At 39.6% G+C, this 16,510-nt stretch overlaps 1 protein-coding gene across 2 annotated transcripts; it reads right to left on the bottom strand.

Moving 5' to 3' along the window:
• Positions 1–3,071: 3,071 nt before the first annotated feature.
• Positions 3,072–14,954, bottom strand: sdc4 (syndecan 4). Of its 2 annotated transcripts, none has more exons than XM_072452065.1 (5): positions 14,709–14,954; positions 6,422–6,605; positions 6,286–6,329; positions 6,005–6,203; positions 3,072–5,583 (listed from the first exon to the last, which is right to left on the bottom strand). In XM_072452065.1, the coding sequence occupies exons 1-5, from the start codon at positions 14,760–14,762 to the stop codon at positions 5,432–5,434; spliced, it is 633 nt and encodes a 210-aa protein (XP_072308166.1). In that variant the 5' UTR covers positions 14,763–14,954; the 3' UTR covers positions 3,072–5,431. The 2 variants fall into 2 exon arrangements, with proteins under 2 accessions (XP_072308166.1, XP_072308167.1); XM_072452066.1 differs by having other exon boundaries at positions 6,422–6,602.
• Positions 14,955–16,510: the final 1,556 nt, after the last annotated feature.

Genomic DNA, 16,510 nt, shown 5'->3' with positions numbered 1-16,510 from the left:
ATGCGCCAATCAAGCTGCACTTTTCATTTGATCCATCCATCAAGGCTACTCCGGGCCAATCTGTTTGGACTCGGAGTAGTGGGTATCTTGGTTAGCTTGAGGATTGTCAAATGTGCATGTTTTAGGTAGTTGGAAACCACTTCTAATACGAAATAGACTTTACTAATGGTAATGCTTAAATGTATGACTAATTACCCTGTGTATTTGATAGTGTCTGACTGGAGGTAAATGGTACTTGTTTACCCAGGGCCCAGAGCAGAGAGGGGCCTTCACGCAAGCTGCAATGTGCATTTTTCAGAAGATGTATCAGGATGTATTAAGTCACGTGCAAATTTTGACAGTCACAGGTTTCGTTTTTTGGGGGCTCGCTCCTGATTGGCCCTTAAATGTCACAAAATGTTTAGCCTTTTTCTAGGTTAGTTTCATATTAATAGACTTAACAATACCTGAAACATAGTCTATTAACAGTCAATTAATACTTTAAAGTGGTTATCAATGTTAAATATTGTTCAGCGACGATACAGAATGTTTGACTAATTCGAAGATGTGACAAAACATACATGATTAACAATTCAGGATCAAAGATATTTTTAAGCTATCTTAATGCCGTGGGACACTGATTAAATTATAAATAAACACATGGATGAGCATGCAAAGTGTGTGCATGTCTCTCTCACTCAGAGGACCTCATTTCCTGTAATCTTTCTTCACCTGACCTTTGACCCCTGCAAGGGTGTTGATAGATTTAAGACCCCCAACTTCCTCTGTCCACCTGTGATCTGCAGTGTATGGGGCGCTTATGTCGAGAGGGTGCGGAAGCATTTATACAAACTGTTACACTGGTTGAAGTAATAAAAACGTCTCACATTTTAAAGTAAACTAATGTAAACACACTGGCATCAATGCCTTAATTGGATTTTTACAGGTTAATAAAGTTGGCAAGAAAGGATCCAGATGCACATTTCCATTCAAAAGTACATACAGTTGAGTAGTGCCTCAGACGATGAATGCTAATCATTTGCATCCCTACTGGATATTCCAAAGTAATGGCTCAATGGTTAAAAAGAGATATGCAAACTTTGACATAAAGAAGCAGCGTCATGGAGAACCAGCGCTCAAACTTCTCCTCAGTGCCCAGTGTTGTAATGATAGGAGGAAGGTTTGATTATACTTACAGTATAGTGCAAATAAGTGTGACAAGTTGTTTCCACTGTTGACCTAAAACTGTTATTGATGTAAAGATATTAAGGAATTAAGTAAAAACTAAATAAAAGAGTCATATACCTCTTAGTTCATGACTGAATGCCAAACGTAATCGTACGTTTTGACATATAATAAGATATGCAGAGATATGGTCTCTCATTCCTGAGATGTGAACAAGATAAAAGGACCTGAGCAGCGAGAGAACTTTGGTGCAACACGTTCTGGAAATCCCCACATATATTCACAAAGAACATAAAGAACCATGTGCTTGGTTTGGGGAAATCTGTCAAAAGGTTTTGTTTTGTTGTTTTGTTTTAAAGTATAAATGTAGTTTTAGTCTCAAGTTTTAGTCTTTTCTCAGTACATATCACAATCATAAAATAGTTTTTGTCTCCTAACTTGTAACTTGATCATCATCTTTAGCCAACCAATGTTATTAATATATGCATATTTCTCAGCTATTGACAACATATTCCTTGTACCAGTGATTCTTAACCATAGAGGCCCAGAGTTGAGCCATGAGCCCCTTTTGAGGGCCGCAATCACTAAAATATCATACATTTAAATAATTTGTACAGAAAACAACAAGCCCTGTGGTCTAAAAGATTAAAAACCCTTGCTTTATACTAAAAAATGTATGATTCATTATTTTGTCCCCCTATAATATAAAACTATCCGTCTCTTTGACAGATGACAATAGTAATATGACCATTGTGTTATCATGAAGTCAAGTATTAGTTTGTGCAGTGTGGAGCTGGTGTATTTATACATGTTTTGTGTGTGACACTCCCAGAAGTGTTGTATTTGCCAGTGTTTTCTCTCTAAGGGTGTTTTCCTCTCGAAGCAACAAGGGCGACAGGCAGTGGCTTGTCCGTTGGCTCTGTAGGTGTGTCAACAACACACAAATTAGGACTGTACTATTTTTGTTCACTAACCGAAAGTTATTCAGTCAATCTGGTTTATAAAATGACTCATACACTCTGTGCTCATGTGCCGTGAATCATCGCCCATTATCAAATACTACTAGGATGTTTTTGTTTTGTGTTGTCAAGTGTCAAGTTAAGACACATCTTTATATACAATCTGTGTGCATATTCTTTTATAAAGGCCCCCGGGAAGACCCAGGCCACACTGGAGGGGCTATGTCTCTCAGCTGGCCTGGGAACGCCTCGGGACCCCCCCGGAGGAGTTGGAGGATGTGTTTGTGGAATCGGTATATATTCTTCCTAGACCTAATTCTATATATAATATTATAACAGTATTAGTATAGATGAAACAAAATGGAGAAAATGGGGCTTACTGAAAAACTGAATTGCATCTAACTATTTTGAGAACATTTTAATTCAAAGTCACCTACTGCTTTAAAAAACAGCACTATTGGATGATGTTTCTTTGTGTGTGGCGGCCAATAGAAGACAAAGAGGCACAGGTGAGCTGGGCAGGACACAAAGGAAATCTGACACCGAGAAAGTCGTCAGAGGGCTGGGAAACATCATAGGTTTATGTGCTGAACAAACACGATAGAGAGACAACTATAGTTAATGATGCTGTCCATACAGTAACTTTATATTATTACAGTACTGATTAAGTCTATTCTAACAATATGAATGACTTACATTAAGTTGAGTATCTTGAAAAGTGTACAGGAAATATAGTCTTTATAAGTTGAACTGACAATTGTCTACTTGGAATATTTATGTAGCTGAAACACGTTTACATCATGTTGGCCTTATATCCATAATTTCACCAATACCCACACCACCTCAAGCATGATGTCTCCATGCATCAGGTTTGTATCTTTAATGTTGTGTGTTTGTACAAGCTACAGCCATAATCAACTATATAAAAAAGCAGGACAAAGACAAATGTTTAAAATAGTTGTGTGCATAAAAATAGCTTTATTTCCATTCATAAATCAAAACCTGTGAGCAAAAACCAATGATTCATTGGCTTCTCCACTCCACTGGTGATTCACATGTGGTGTTTGTGACATTAAGCAGCAGTAATATTTCCCCCATGCTAAGTTAGCAGAGCTGAGGCTGATTACCATTTGAAATGACTCCACCTTGTTCTATTCTGGGTCAGCTTAGCCCACTCCAAAGAGCAGGACTGCTCCCACACTGACACAAAGGAACTGATTCATGTGCTAATGCTGGTCATCAGATCATGTCACAGTGGCACCAAAACATTCATAGCCGTCGTCTTGGGTAAAGGCCAATGTCTCCTTGACGATCAGTGAACATATCCTTTGTGTGTATATATATATATTTTTTTTTTAGAAACATGCTTTGAGCACAGACAGGTCTAGCAGTTAGTTAGTAGTTTCCAATAATGAGGTTTTCTTTACTTGGCTTAAGTCTAAGTATCTCGTGGTGATCAACCTCAGTCTGCTTCTGGCAACATGGCTCATCGGGACATCCTCATGACTGATGGAGGATTACCAACCACAATTTTCCTACAAACAAAAAAAACATAAATACAAAACTCTAAAAGATGGTAGAAATTCTTACAAAAAGTTTCAAAAACTATTGATTGAAATCTGAAAACTTTAAAATCACATGTACATCAGCTTTATGGGATAGTACCCCAACCTGAAAAAGGCCACAACATAATTTGACAGTTAAATTAATACAAAAAGGGAACAGGTTGAACAATTGATCAAAGAGAGGTGTGTTAGAATCAGAATCCAAATCGACACCTACTTCTAGAGATTATGCTGCAGGAAGAACTATTTTTGGCTTTACATTTTTGGTAGATCACTTGCTGCCAGAACGTGGCCCAAGTAACTTTAGTTTTTACACTATGATTTACAAGACTTTGTAGATCAGGTTGTAATGACACATTAACTACATAATCTTGACTTTTTAGGCTGCTCAAGGACATGAAAAATAGAGAACGTGAAATTGTAGCTTATTCTTGTGGGTCACTACCAGTCTGTCCGATCACAGAGGTTTGATTTGTGTCACAAAGTGTTAAGTTAACATTTAAGAATAGTTAGAGAATAACGGAGCAAAGCAGCTTCTGAGAGGCATTCAACACCAACTTGAACTGTGCATTTTTAGTGGAATGTAGGTGTGTCGGGTGGTCGACTATTTTGGTTTTGGTAATCACAGAACACTGCAGGGCAAGTGCAACTGGCTAGTTTGTGTTTAATGGTGGGATTTGCAAATGCCTTTCATTAGTTGATCTTGTATATCTGGTTCCATTTGCCAGTGGATGGACTTTCATTACAAGAAACTGCAAACACCAGGTGACGTGTATCTGTTTAAGCCGTTTAATTTAAATTGTAACGAAGCCCTTTAAGGCAGTTTATATTGTATTACATATAACTTACATTATGTCTAGATTTTATTTCCCTCCAGCGGCCTTATAGACCAAATGTGGAATGGAGACCAATCACTGACATATATAACATATTCAGTCAGTCTGCGTCATCTTTACTGAATTGTAACGGACTGTGATAGGATGTGGGATAAACGAAAAAGAAGTGAAGTGAATACTGATTGTTTGTGAGGAATAAATTTCACTGAACAATCTCATCTTTCCCATCATGAGAAATCTTTAATACAAAATCTAAAATATGAAATCTCTCTGCTTTACAAGGAGTTGTAAAAAAAAAAAAAAAAATTAACTTAAATTCACATGCTACAGCAAAGGTTGAAGTCGCAGTACTGATTCAGAGCGCAAGAAACGCATTGAGGAAGACATGAGTGGGAGGGATTTGATACAACAATACAAGGAAAATAAATAACTGGACTGATAAAGAGTACCATACTGAGACAAAAACATTGCAGTGTTTAGTGTTTTAACTGGAAGCAAACAGAAATAGGAGGTAATTTAATGTTTTTTGAGTCCTCTGCGACCAGGGAGAAAAATTACAGGATAAAAATAAACATCACTTTGTACTGCACTGAAGTCGCAGGTGAAAAAGTCCCAACTTCTTTTCCACGAGCAGAAAAGAGGGACACAAGGACCGTTAAAGCTTCTGATTGGACCATTGAGCACCAATGCATGACTTTCAGGTGGAAGTAAGTCAATTGATTGTGTTGATGGGGGCTTCCCTCCTGATTGTTTACGGAGCTCCCCATGGCTGACCGGGCTGCATGCCGCCAGTCGAGGTCAGGAGGAAGAGGTATGGTTATGATGACGATGAGGCACTGTTGGCCACAACACTGGCCCCGATGGTTTTTTAAAAAGGGTCAGGGTGTGTTTATGAGGAGGCCAGAGTTTATGCATAGATCTCGGTGGTCGGGGCCTTCTTGTAGATGGGCTTCTTCCCCAACTCATAGCTGCCCTCATCCTTCTTCTTCATGCGGTAGATGAGCAGGAGGATGAGCAGAACGGCAAACATGAGACCCACGGCTCCACCCGCAATCAAAGCTGCAAAGACAACATTCTAGGTTAGATTTAGTAATGCATTTAAACGTAGAAGTCTGTGAACTAAGGTTAGCATTAGGCTGGAATTCAAGTCTAGGTAGGCGTATTTATACAAATGCAACATACAATGAAATACAGAAAAAAAAACAGAAAGTGCCATTTTTTCAATTACCAGTTGTCTCCCTATAGTAAGAACTTGAGACTTTGATTTAACCAGCAAAATCCCACTGAGTTTTAGCATCTCTTTTTCAGGAGAGTTCTGGCCCGAGAGGGGTGGAGCCAATTGTACATGTTTTAGTGTGAGGGGAAACCAGACAGAGAACATGCAAACTCCACACAGTGAGGACCTTCTAGCCGTGAGGCGAGCACGCCAACCACTGTGCTACGCAGCCGCCCAAATATGTGCAGTGAAACAATTACTGACCTGCAAGAACCTCCGTTTTGTTGAAGATGCTGTCGTCACTGGCGTGGGACATTCGCACGTTGGATGGGTGCTCCTCGGTGATTTCTGGCTTGTTTCTTAACGGTGGGATTTCATTACTTTTGTGGATGACTTCTTCCTCATCGACAGTGGGTCGCACAGGGAGCTCCAAATCTGGGATTTTGTTGTCGTCCACAAAAGGCTAAATGGTAGAAAGATGATTAGATGCCTTAAAATGTTCGTAATAGCAATAGTAATTTATATGCACTAAGAATTTCTGCTACCTTATTTGATGGCCCGCTCTCTGATGTGGGTGCAACAGTGGTTTCTGTGAATAGAAATACACATGAATAATTATAGCAACAAAAATAGTGATATGGAAGCATATTTTGACAACATTGAGCGATGAGAGTAACGCACCTCCATCTCCAGAGCCAGAGAACTCCTCATCATAAGGGTCAGGCGTATCGTCATCTTCATCGTCTGTGAAGCCAAAGTCTGATCCGTTCTGGGAGTCTCCGGAGGACTCCAGGTCTTTACGTGAGGACAAGGACATCATCTGTGTCATCTTCATGGGCATCCACGTCTCAGTCTCCCTCACCTGCTAGGACACAGACGGAGCAAGGGTCAGAAAAAACACATTCTTTTACATTTGCTACAAAGAACCATGGAAGAAAAAAAAAAAAAAAAAAAAAACGCAAACCAGATTATGGGAGCTAACCAGACATCATTAAGACAGAAGTCCATTTCCTTGTCAACACAAAAGGCATGTACGAGGCAGCAAAGAGGAGAAAAACAGTGATTACTGACCACAACTGCACCATAGCAGAGCATTTTAACGACACCAGGAAATTCGGTCACAGCTAAACATATACATTACTTAGACAAATGCACTTTAAAAACACCACTGAACACTGCACTGTAGGCATTCCAGACACTAAATTGGTGGTCATTCAAACTTCTTTAATTCAAACTCAAATACATTTCCATTAAGTATCTGTAAATAGTATGCCACTAGTCAAGCTGCACCAATGGCACAGTGTGATGTAGACTTTCACTTGTGGGTTACTATATAGAGCTACAAGAGGACAATAAGCAGCAGCAAATGCAACACTGTACTGGACTACAATTTACCACTTCAAATAACTGATCCGTTTTCTCATAGTGGTAAAGAAAACAAAAACAAAGACATATCTTGTACTACTTCCAAAGTATATTGTAGCAAAATGAATTAACTGTGGTTGAAGTTGAATCTAGAGTTAAAGTCCTACACTTCAAAGACTCCAGGCTAACCTTTTGTTCAGGGGCTGTAACCACCATGACACTGGCTCCTGTTAAAAAGGATGATTCAGCGACCGGTAGGAGCCGACTCATCTGCCTCCACCGTTAAGAGTGCAGACGCTTGGTGATAAAGTTATCAGTGTGTGTGGCCTGTTGATAGGGAGAAGCCCCAACTGTCAGTCGAATCACTGTGAAAGCTTGCATAATGAAGAGTCATGGCGCTCCTTTAATCACATTAGCACACTTAATTTCATTGACCACTTGCTCTGTAAGCAGTGTGATTAAACCCCTGTGTGTACAGAAGGCTAATCAGCACATTAAGCACAGATCCGTGAAGGTGAAATGAGGTGAGAAAAAAGCGGATTCTTCCTTTGGATCATGTCAAGAATCTAACTGGACCATTATCAGGACATGACTAATCATTTCACTAATAATTACATTTAGGACAATTATTACAGTAAGTTACAAGTCAGCTCTGTGGAGCTGCATATTTTTAGCAATGCCACTTCAGGAATGAAAACACCTGCAATTGAATAAAATTCAAGATAGATGCCATAAGCGAAACATTCCAAGCAAAGCTCCATGAAGACAAGCAGGAGGCGTGAAAGCAGAAAGGTTACACGAAGACGGTTTCAAGAAGAAATCTGATCAATCTTATCAATTTAAATACGAGGCAGAGGAAAAATTGATACCCTGTAGGTCAACCCCCACCCCCTCAGGAGAATCAGAAAATGTTTATTGCCATTGTCAATGAACAAAATCACAAAAATAAGAATTTGCTTTGGTTTTGGTAATGCTGGAGACACATGACTATTAGTCTGACTGACAAGGGAACAAGTCATTGCCCCATGGGAAATTATATTGAAGTGAAACATTCACTTCTGATAAAAGAATAGTCTTGTTTAAGATGAATGATGTTTGATGTAAGGCTATAAAATAAAGATAAAAAAGGGGCAAACCAACAAAATAATTTCAATAAAAATCCTTCATTAGCTGAATACCTCAACTCAAGTTGGGAGTCTTGCCAGGACATCCCACATATCCTCATTCTAACAGCACTGACATCATGAGATCACCTCATAATTACTTCCATAAGACTCTGTAAACACTGAAAATTAAGAATTCTTAAGTGGATGAGCAGGCCTCACAGTATTGTGTTCTCAGATACTGCTTAGTAACCATGAGTGTTTCTTATTTAAGATAAAGAGGTGGGAACGCCTCTTTGTACACAAGCTTCAAACAGCGACACTTCTGTGATGTCTGTGCTTTAGGGGATTAATTTCCCTTTTCCCCCCCTGATAAAATAACCCCATATGCACTACATAACCAAAAAGGTTACGTAGTGTGCACATTTAGTTGTAGCTCAGGAGCCTCGGGTCTAGGATAGATAGTTTTAAACTAGTGACATGCTTTCAGTCAGATGTAGGTTGCTCCTGTGGCATGTTGCTGCAGGAGTCACATTGTTGGAAGTTGTGCTGCGTGAGTCAGTCAACATGAGTCACCGGCTTTATACTTTCTGGCCACTGTTTTACAGCCCCCATGGGCACATTAACTTTACAGTACAATGTTCCTGAGAAGGACATCAAATGGAAGTATTTGCCTGTGGGCACCAAGAAGAGACTTCTAGTTTACTGCTGACTGAGCAAGATAAAGATCTGATGGCCGCATGCTCATCACTGCACTGTCCTTTAGGCACACAGACCTGTCCGGACCAGTGTCTGTACATGTGAAAGCAAAATAAGCAACAAGTTGAACCAAGAGAAATGCCTTAACACAACAAGTGTTGAAATCATTACATACAATAAACTGAAATATGTAATCCAAGAAGTGTGACAGAAATGTATCAATCATTTGACAGCGATTGTATCTGAAAACAGTGATGGAAAAAAAAAAAAAACGGTTATTTAGGAAATGGCAGAAATAGTTCCAGATCTTGTTCAAAATCTGATTGGGAAACCTCCTGCACTTGACTCACACTATTATGTAAACCAGCCCAGACTGTTAAAGAGCATAGGCCGGCTGCTGGTGCCAGAGTAGAGTTATGCAACAGAGAAAGCATGAAAATCAGAGCGAATGTGATTCAAACATGGCCAACTTTTAGTCAACAACTTGCTTTGACAAGTCTCGTATGGATTAAGTTTTCATTAGAGACAAGACAACCAAATAATCAAAATCATAGTAATTTTATCCAAGACAAAGCTAACACAACACACACCCTGTAATGTGAGCACAACCAACAGCCCATTGACGCAGCACACTGGGGCTACGTGCTCAACGGCATGTGGTCTATTTGCACAAGAAAAGCAAAAACTCACTATTTGACGAGGCTTCATTAAACTATTGCATTATTTAGTTTAAATACATTCAGATATTCATTGACCAAAGACTTAGCATCTCCTCTAAAAGAGTCTCAAGATGGCTCATTAAGGTCTGTACTAATGTTCACCACGTCCTGTCTCAGCCATTTAAAAAAAAAAAAAAAAAGTCACTTTACCCTAAGGTCACCATTTTGTCCTCAAAACAGTCATTCTAAACCTCATAAAATCTGCCTAATGTGAAGCAGCTGATAAGCAGCCAGGAGTGGAACAGAGCTAAACCCAAGTTTCACCACAGACTTCAGGGATTTCTACTTAATGGCACTGTAGTATTGACAAAACCTCAACAAACTTTTAGCCAAGGTTTCTGTTAGCAACTTTATATTCAGTGTATTAAGAGTACAGTATACAACGACAACAAATGTTTAAAATTAAAAAAGGACATTTAGTGAGTGCGGAGAAACATGTTATTCTACGTGGGGACGAGTGTCTCCTCTTTTTCTAGTTCATCCCCACTACCTGGCAGAAAGCTAAATGACCAGGCAGCAGTTATACATTCCCTGAAAGACAGTCTGTTGGGACAGCCGCCACCCAACCTTTAGCCCCGTCACTGCCATTGAGGGCCAACAATACCAGTGGATGCCTCAAGAAAATATCAATGACCAAGGTGCCCACGACTCGGCCTGGACCAGCCTCCCTTCATTAGGCTACCCAAACAATTCCCCCATCTGCCGACGCACAGAGGCATCTGCTCCATTCACACGGCGACTCAGAGGAGGATCAAACCCTGAAAAGGAAGAAAAGGGACACCAGCGCGCAGGAATGCGCTTCCTTCTTCTTTGTCATGTCTGCCATCTCTTGACCTCTTCCAGAAACAAAATGTCCGCATCCAATTTTTGTTCACAACACAGATTTGTACTTCGGATACGAACGGTATCAAGGTCAAACATGATTCTACTCATCTCTACCTAGTGCCAGATGATACTCTTAGCAACGCTGCAGGATTTGAACCATGTCGACTGAACTGCAGAGATGAACTTGTGACCACTCCTCTGAGACAGCACATGGAGCGTCTGTGTTAGGATCATCATGTTCCTCACCTTTACAAAGTCCTGATGTGTCCCATAAACACCTGGTGCAAGGTTGAAACCCAAGTTTTGCTCTGACGACCCACCTCTAGATTCCTTCTACCTACACGGCGTCTATCTTTAGCACAGTTTCCACCTACCAGCCCTGTGTGAGACTCTATGGCAACAAAGCAAACAACAACTTTGATCCTGGCAGGCTTTCAGATACAGAGGTCGACAAAGTGTTGGAAGATTAAACAAGAGACAGCTGACCAACAGTAGTAACCTATGAATGAACATACCCATGAAAAACGTGATAAATTTAATGTGGATCAAAAATATGATACTATAGTATAATACATTAATAATGAAACAATATCATTTGACAACTTGTCAATGTCCAAACTAACCCAAGTTCTGAACAGTTAGCCTCACACACTCTTGTGTTTCAGCTCTTTGAAGTCTCAGCCCCTCTGGGAAGCAGATCACTGACTTGGATCCAAGACATTGCAACCAAAAAGACAAAATGTACAATACGCTGTTGGAAAGTGATCTCCAAAAAGGATCAGCTTTAGGCCCGAATAGCAAGAAATCAGGAACCCTCACTAAAAACACTGCACACATATTATATGTAAAACCACTAGATGTCTGGAGTAATAAGGATGTATGAAACTGAAAGAGTATTCATCTGGACACGGTTTTGATAAAAAAACTGTGTCCAGATGACAACTGAATCTTTTAGATTCAAAAAGGAAAATTGGTCACAAAGCTGTTCCTGATAATTTGTAAGTATCACCAATTACCCAAGTATAATTTTCATCACAAATGCACTATATTATGCCAACAAAAAAATATAAATTAGTCAATAATTAAAATGGCCTGATGCGACACGATTCAATAAAAGAATTATGTTCACTTAAAAAGGTCTTTGATTCTTTAAGCTAACCAAGTTGTAGATTAACATTTGCTATAACAACATACTACAGATGATTACAGTTCTTGCATTCAAACCAATATGTGTGCATCTTAAACATCCCATTGATAAAGGCACAAAACTCCTTAAGGCTGCCTGTACAAACACATGAAAGAGCCACTGCATAACAGACATTTGTTAAGTAGGTCCTAGAAAGGGGAAACCCGCAAACCGCCCAAGGCTATGTTCACTTGGGAATTTATATGAATAACAAAAAGAATCAGATTTTATTACAATGAAAAGGTTGGGCAATTTGGTATAAGTATAAAATAAAGAGTAAAAAGGACTGAATTGGTGATGGTTGTAAGATTTGTTTGGCGTATCTATAAAAAAGTGTCCACATGTTGCTAGGGAAAGGCCATTTGTGTACATCATGGCTGACATAGGAGCCTGGCTTGAGGCCTGGGACATTCATCCGTTTTCACATGACAGGGCGACCTGGGACAGAGGACTTCAGCCTGACATCAAACAGCCTCCCTCCAGGCTTGACGATCCTACTCCCCAATGGAAACATGGCAATGCTCATATTCGTGTCCTCCAACTCGACTTGCACACCACAAAGCCACAAGAACCATTCTTCGGCAGAGTGGGGGAGGTGAACGTGAAGAAACCGGTTTGGTAGCCCACATCATTTCTTTGTTGCCAAAGGGTCTAGTCTAAGCACACCTGCAGTCTCTTGTGTAGTGCAAAAAAAAAATACACTTCCTAGAAATGTGTTGTTGAAGTGGTATAACAACACAGCAGGGATTTTATGGTTGACTCCTGCCCAAAATGAATTCACATAGTTCCTGTTACAAGTGCCAGAAAATGTAGCGGTCAGGGCAGGAGGAGGCCGGGGGGAATCAGATTCTCAACAGCTCTCCATCCCAAGCAGGAAGGACAAAAACCTCCTCTCTCTGTGCCAACATTCCATGGCCCAAAGGGATTTTATAGACCAGCGGACAGCAATGCAGGAACCATTATTACATCCTAGTGATACTATTTATCATGCTCTGTGGTTCCTCCCTCCTTCCCTGTGTTCTTTTCATTGCACAATCATTCAAGGCACCCCACCATGCAAAAAAAAGAAGAAAAAAAACTTCCTAAAAACTAAACTCACTCTCTTGCAAATGATTGGGGGGCTAAACCGGTCACATTCCAACAAGATAAGATAAATGGGCACACACCCCAAGACACCAAAGGCAACAAGCTGAGGTCTGGTAATACCAACAAGGATTAACTCCTTTCCCCTTTAATTACCTGCTCAACATTGAAACATTGTGTGAATAAACATGCAATCTCATTCATATTTTTATGGTATTTGGTAGAATCTAAAGTAGCTCAAAAGTTAACATTTCGCAAATAGTCAGCAGAGAAAATGATTGGCCTGCCAGCGCTGAAGAATGAAATCATTAAGCAGCTTAGAGATGATAACATTCCAATCATGCCTGGGACTCCAAAAGATTTCTCTACATCTAAAGTGGCCTTTTGTCAGGTTGCAGAACATTGTTATCGATTAGCTGGGAACGACAAACCCACATTCCAATAATGACCTTAATGGGTAAGGATAAGAAAAGGCTGGGAAGAGAGAGGGAGGGGAACAGATGAACTGTCATAGCTCAGAGGCTAAGTATCCATCAAAGCAAATGATGCAAAAGGGGATAAAAATGAAAGACGGAAGGACGAATGATCACAGAAAGGCAAAGGAAATGGTGTGTTTGAGTGAAAAGGGTGTCTGTTTTGGTCAGTTTGCAATCACAGAACTAAGTTTTCCTTGTGAAAAGGCTCCAAGGCCCCATTGAGAACCCTCCAAGTGTGCAAAATCCCTCAGAGGGCTGATCAAGGTCAGCAGAGGTCACATTCCTGAAGACAATCAAAAAAGAGACACGGGAGAAGTCTGACAACATGATGAGGCAGTGAGCAAGCAGAAAATACATCACTGAGGAAAGTGCCTGTTGCATGAATGGCCACTAGTTTGTGACAGGAACAAGTACTGAAGTACAGCCCCATGGCAGATTTCAATCTTGGATTAGTGTCACAGGTCTTAGCTGCCGACATCAGGTGAGAATCTTAATGAGTTACAAACAGTGGGTCTCAGCAGTATGTGACCTGTTCCATCTCCTCTCAAATACCGTTCTCAGAGTTTTGCCATCTAATTATCATGCTTAATTTAACCAAGCAGTAAAGTCATTGTGCTTTGCCTTTACACTGCACATGTAGTGAAAGAGCACACTGGGACTAACTGGGGGGGTAGGGTGTTTGAATGTGGGTGGTATCAGGAGAACATAAACAACAGCCAGAGACAACCAGTCTGGTGAATCCTAATGAGTACGAAATCATCTTCAGAGAGACTCAAAAGGACAAGACACTCTTTAGTTCTCTGTAACATTTTAACTTTTTTCACCCAAATCACCCTCTTCTTTTCTGTTCAACTGGGACTGAGAAAAAAAAAAACATTGAAAATCCCATTACAGTAAACATGTAACAAAAAAGGTGGAAATATGAGAGATATGAAACACCCTCAAATACTTTAGCTCACAGATGTATAAAGTACAAATGGAAAAGCTTCAGCACCTTGTGAAATAGCCTTCATAACTGGTCAGCCACATCCAGTTCAATGACTCTCCTCAGCACACACATTCTTTTGGAGTTGAGTCAGACTTGAGCCTTTCAGACTGAATCATCGCACACAAACAACGAACATCAGATATTGAGAAATGCATCTGATTTAAACGATTCCTTGAAATGCAAGTAACAAGAGGACAAACGAGAAGTGAATTGTACATGATCCACGGCTTTGTCCAGGTTGATCAGAAGGAGTAAAGTGGCCCACATGACCCCGTGATTTCCCCAGGAGCCAGAGAAAAGTCACTGCCTCCCCCTCTGGGCCCCCCAACTGGACATGCTCAGCTCCTTTAGCAACACACAACAAACGGGACAGTGAAATCTAACCAAGAAGCTACAAATGAGTCGTGTTTACAACGTAGCAACGGTCGATGGGAGTCACACACAGTTCAATCAAAGCTCCGGTACTTGTGCTCGGAAGAAACACACTGACCTAAAAGTTTAGAGGTCGTGGAATAAGAACTTACCGACTCTGAAACAACCGCGGTGGACAGAATGAGCACGATGAGTAGCTTCAGCATGGCCGGGTACGTTTCGTGGGAAAACTCTTGGAGAAAATTAAAACTGCGTGGCACGGAACTTTTTTGGATTTCTCAAAGGCTCACGGTTTGTTCACAACAGCCTCTCGTGTAGAAATATATAGTCCAACTTGTAGGTAGACGTCCACGATTGTGACTTTATGACGGAGGAACAGGTCTCTCTTCTTAAGGCCGCATAAGGGTCCACTTCACTGAAAGAACACGGATTGATCCCGGCTCTATATCTCCTCCCCCGCGCTTCGTCTCCGCCCCTCCGCTCTCCCAGCCAATCAGCGGACAGTGTGATGTCATTACGTTTACGGGAACCAGGGTGAGGGGGGTCAAAAAGAATAAAGAATAAAGAATAAAGAATAAAGAATAAAGAATAAAGAATAAAGAATAAAGAATAAAGAATAAAGAATAAAGAATAAAGTAAGATATGATCAGATAAGACACACAAGGGGGGAATTCCAGGGTTGCAACACAAAGTAGGTACAGGAGTAAAATAACAGATAACTTAAAGAAAACTTTAAAAAACACTCTCAATAGAAAAGCTCTTAAAACTTATATTCTTAATAAAAAGTGAAAAAAAAAAATAGTAACAAAAGTAACACTCTTATTTACACCAGTCATATGGACAGAGAATAAAAAGTCTAAAGAATAAAGTCTAAAAAATAAACAATTAAAAAAAAAAAGTCTAAAGAATAAAGTCTAAAGAATAAAGTCTAAAGAATAATGTCTAAGGAATAATGTCTGGCGGTAATGTAACACTTGGATGCCAGCCGCCATAAAACACCAAAGAAGAAGACACTATAATACAGTAGTTTCATATGTGTTGATATCTTTTCATCTTTTTTGTCAGCCCAACAGCATGCAAACGTATCCAACACACATGTTTTCTGCTAATTCTGCTAACTTTAACTTATACAGTTGATCACTAATAGTCATTCAGAAGGCTTTACGTAGTGATGGAGATTCATAAAATGCGTCAACAACAGCCCAACTCTGTGGACCAGTGGTTATTTTGCCTGCATTAGGCGTCTAAAATCTCTTGACAGTTTCGAAAACGGGAATTACAACAATTTTCCCTGCGGAATTTTCTGCCGAGTTTGACCGTGACGTCACTTCCCGGTGAAAGTCCCTCCCCGTATGAACTTCCTCTTTTGCAGTTTCCAAATAAATTTCGCTTTCCAAAATGGACAGTTACGGGTTCCTTCATGGTTCCTTTTCTGTTTGTGCTTTCATATTGAGACACTGGAAAGCTTCGAATTGAAGTCATTTAATCTTAATGCACTTCATACAGACTGTTAACAGGGCTTAATACAAAAGATGATGCTGCATTGTTGAAATGACCGAAAGAGTTTAAACTTGAGGCTCAATTGAACGACCTATTACCATGGATCCATTATATTACCCACGAGGTTTAGGTCAAACAATCATGAAGAGGGAAACACAAAACAATATCATAATTAATTCAAAATTAATAATAATAATAATAATAAATATATATATATATATATATATATATATATATATATATATATATATATATACTAAATATATATGTTTAATTATAGAACAGACCATTGAAAGGGGGACGAACAAATATCTTGACAGTAACTTATTTACTATTATTACTTTAATAATAATAATAATAATAATGATAATAATAATAGTAATAATAATACATTATAATTATTATTATCATCGTTGATGATATTTATCAATCATTTATTATTAACCTTTTTTCT

The sequence above is a fragment of the Eucyclogobius newberryi genome, unplaced genomic scaffold, assembly GCF_026437365.1.
Source record: "Eucyclogobius newberryi isolate DKJ021-1_F unplaced genomic scaffold, fEucNew1.0.hap1 SCAF_19, whole genome shotgun sequence".
NCBI lineage: Eukaryota > Metazoa > Chordata > Actinopteri > Gobiiformes > Gobiidae > Eucyclogobius > Eucyclogobius newberryi.
The sequence above is the reverse complement of the archived record's forward strand: the minus strand, read 5'-3'. Positions and strand labels throughout refer to the sequence as shown.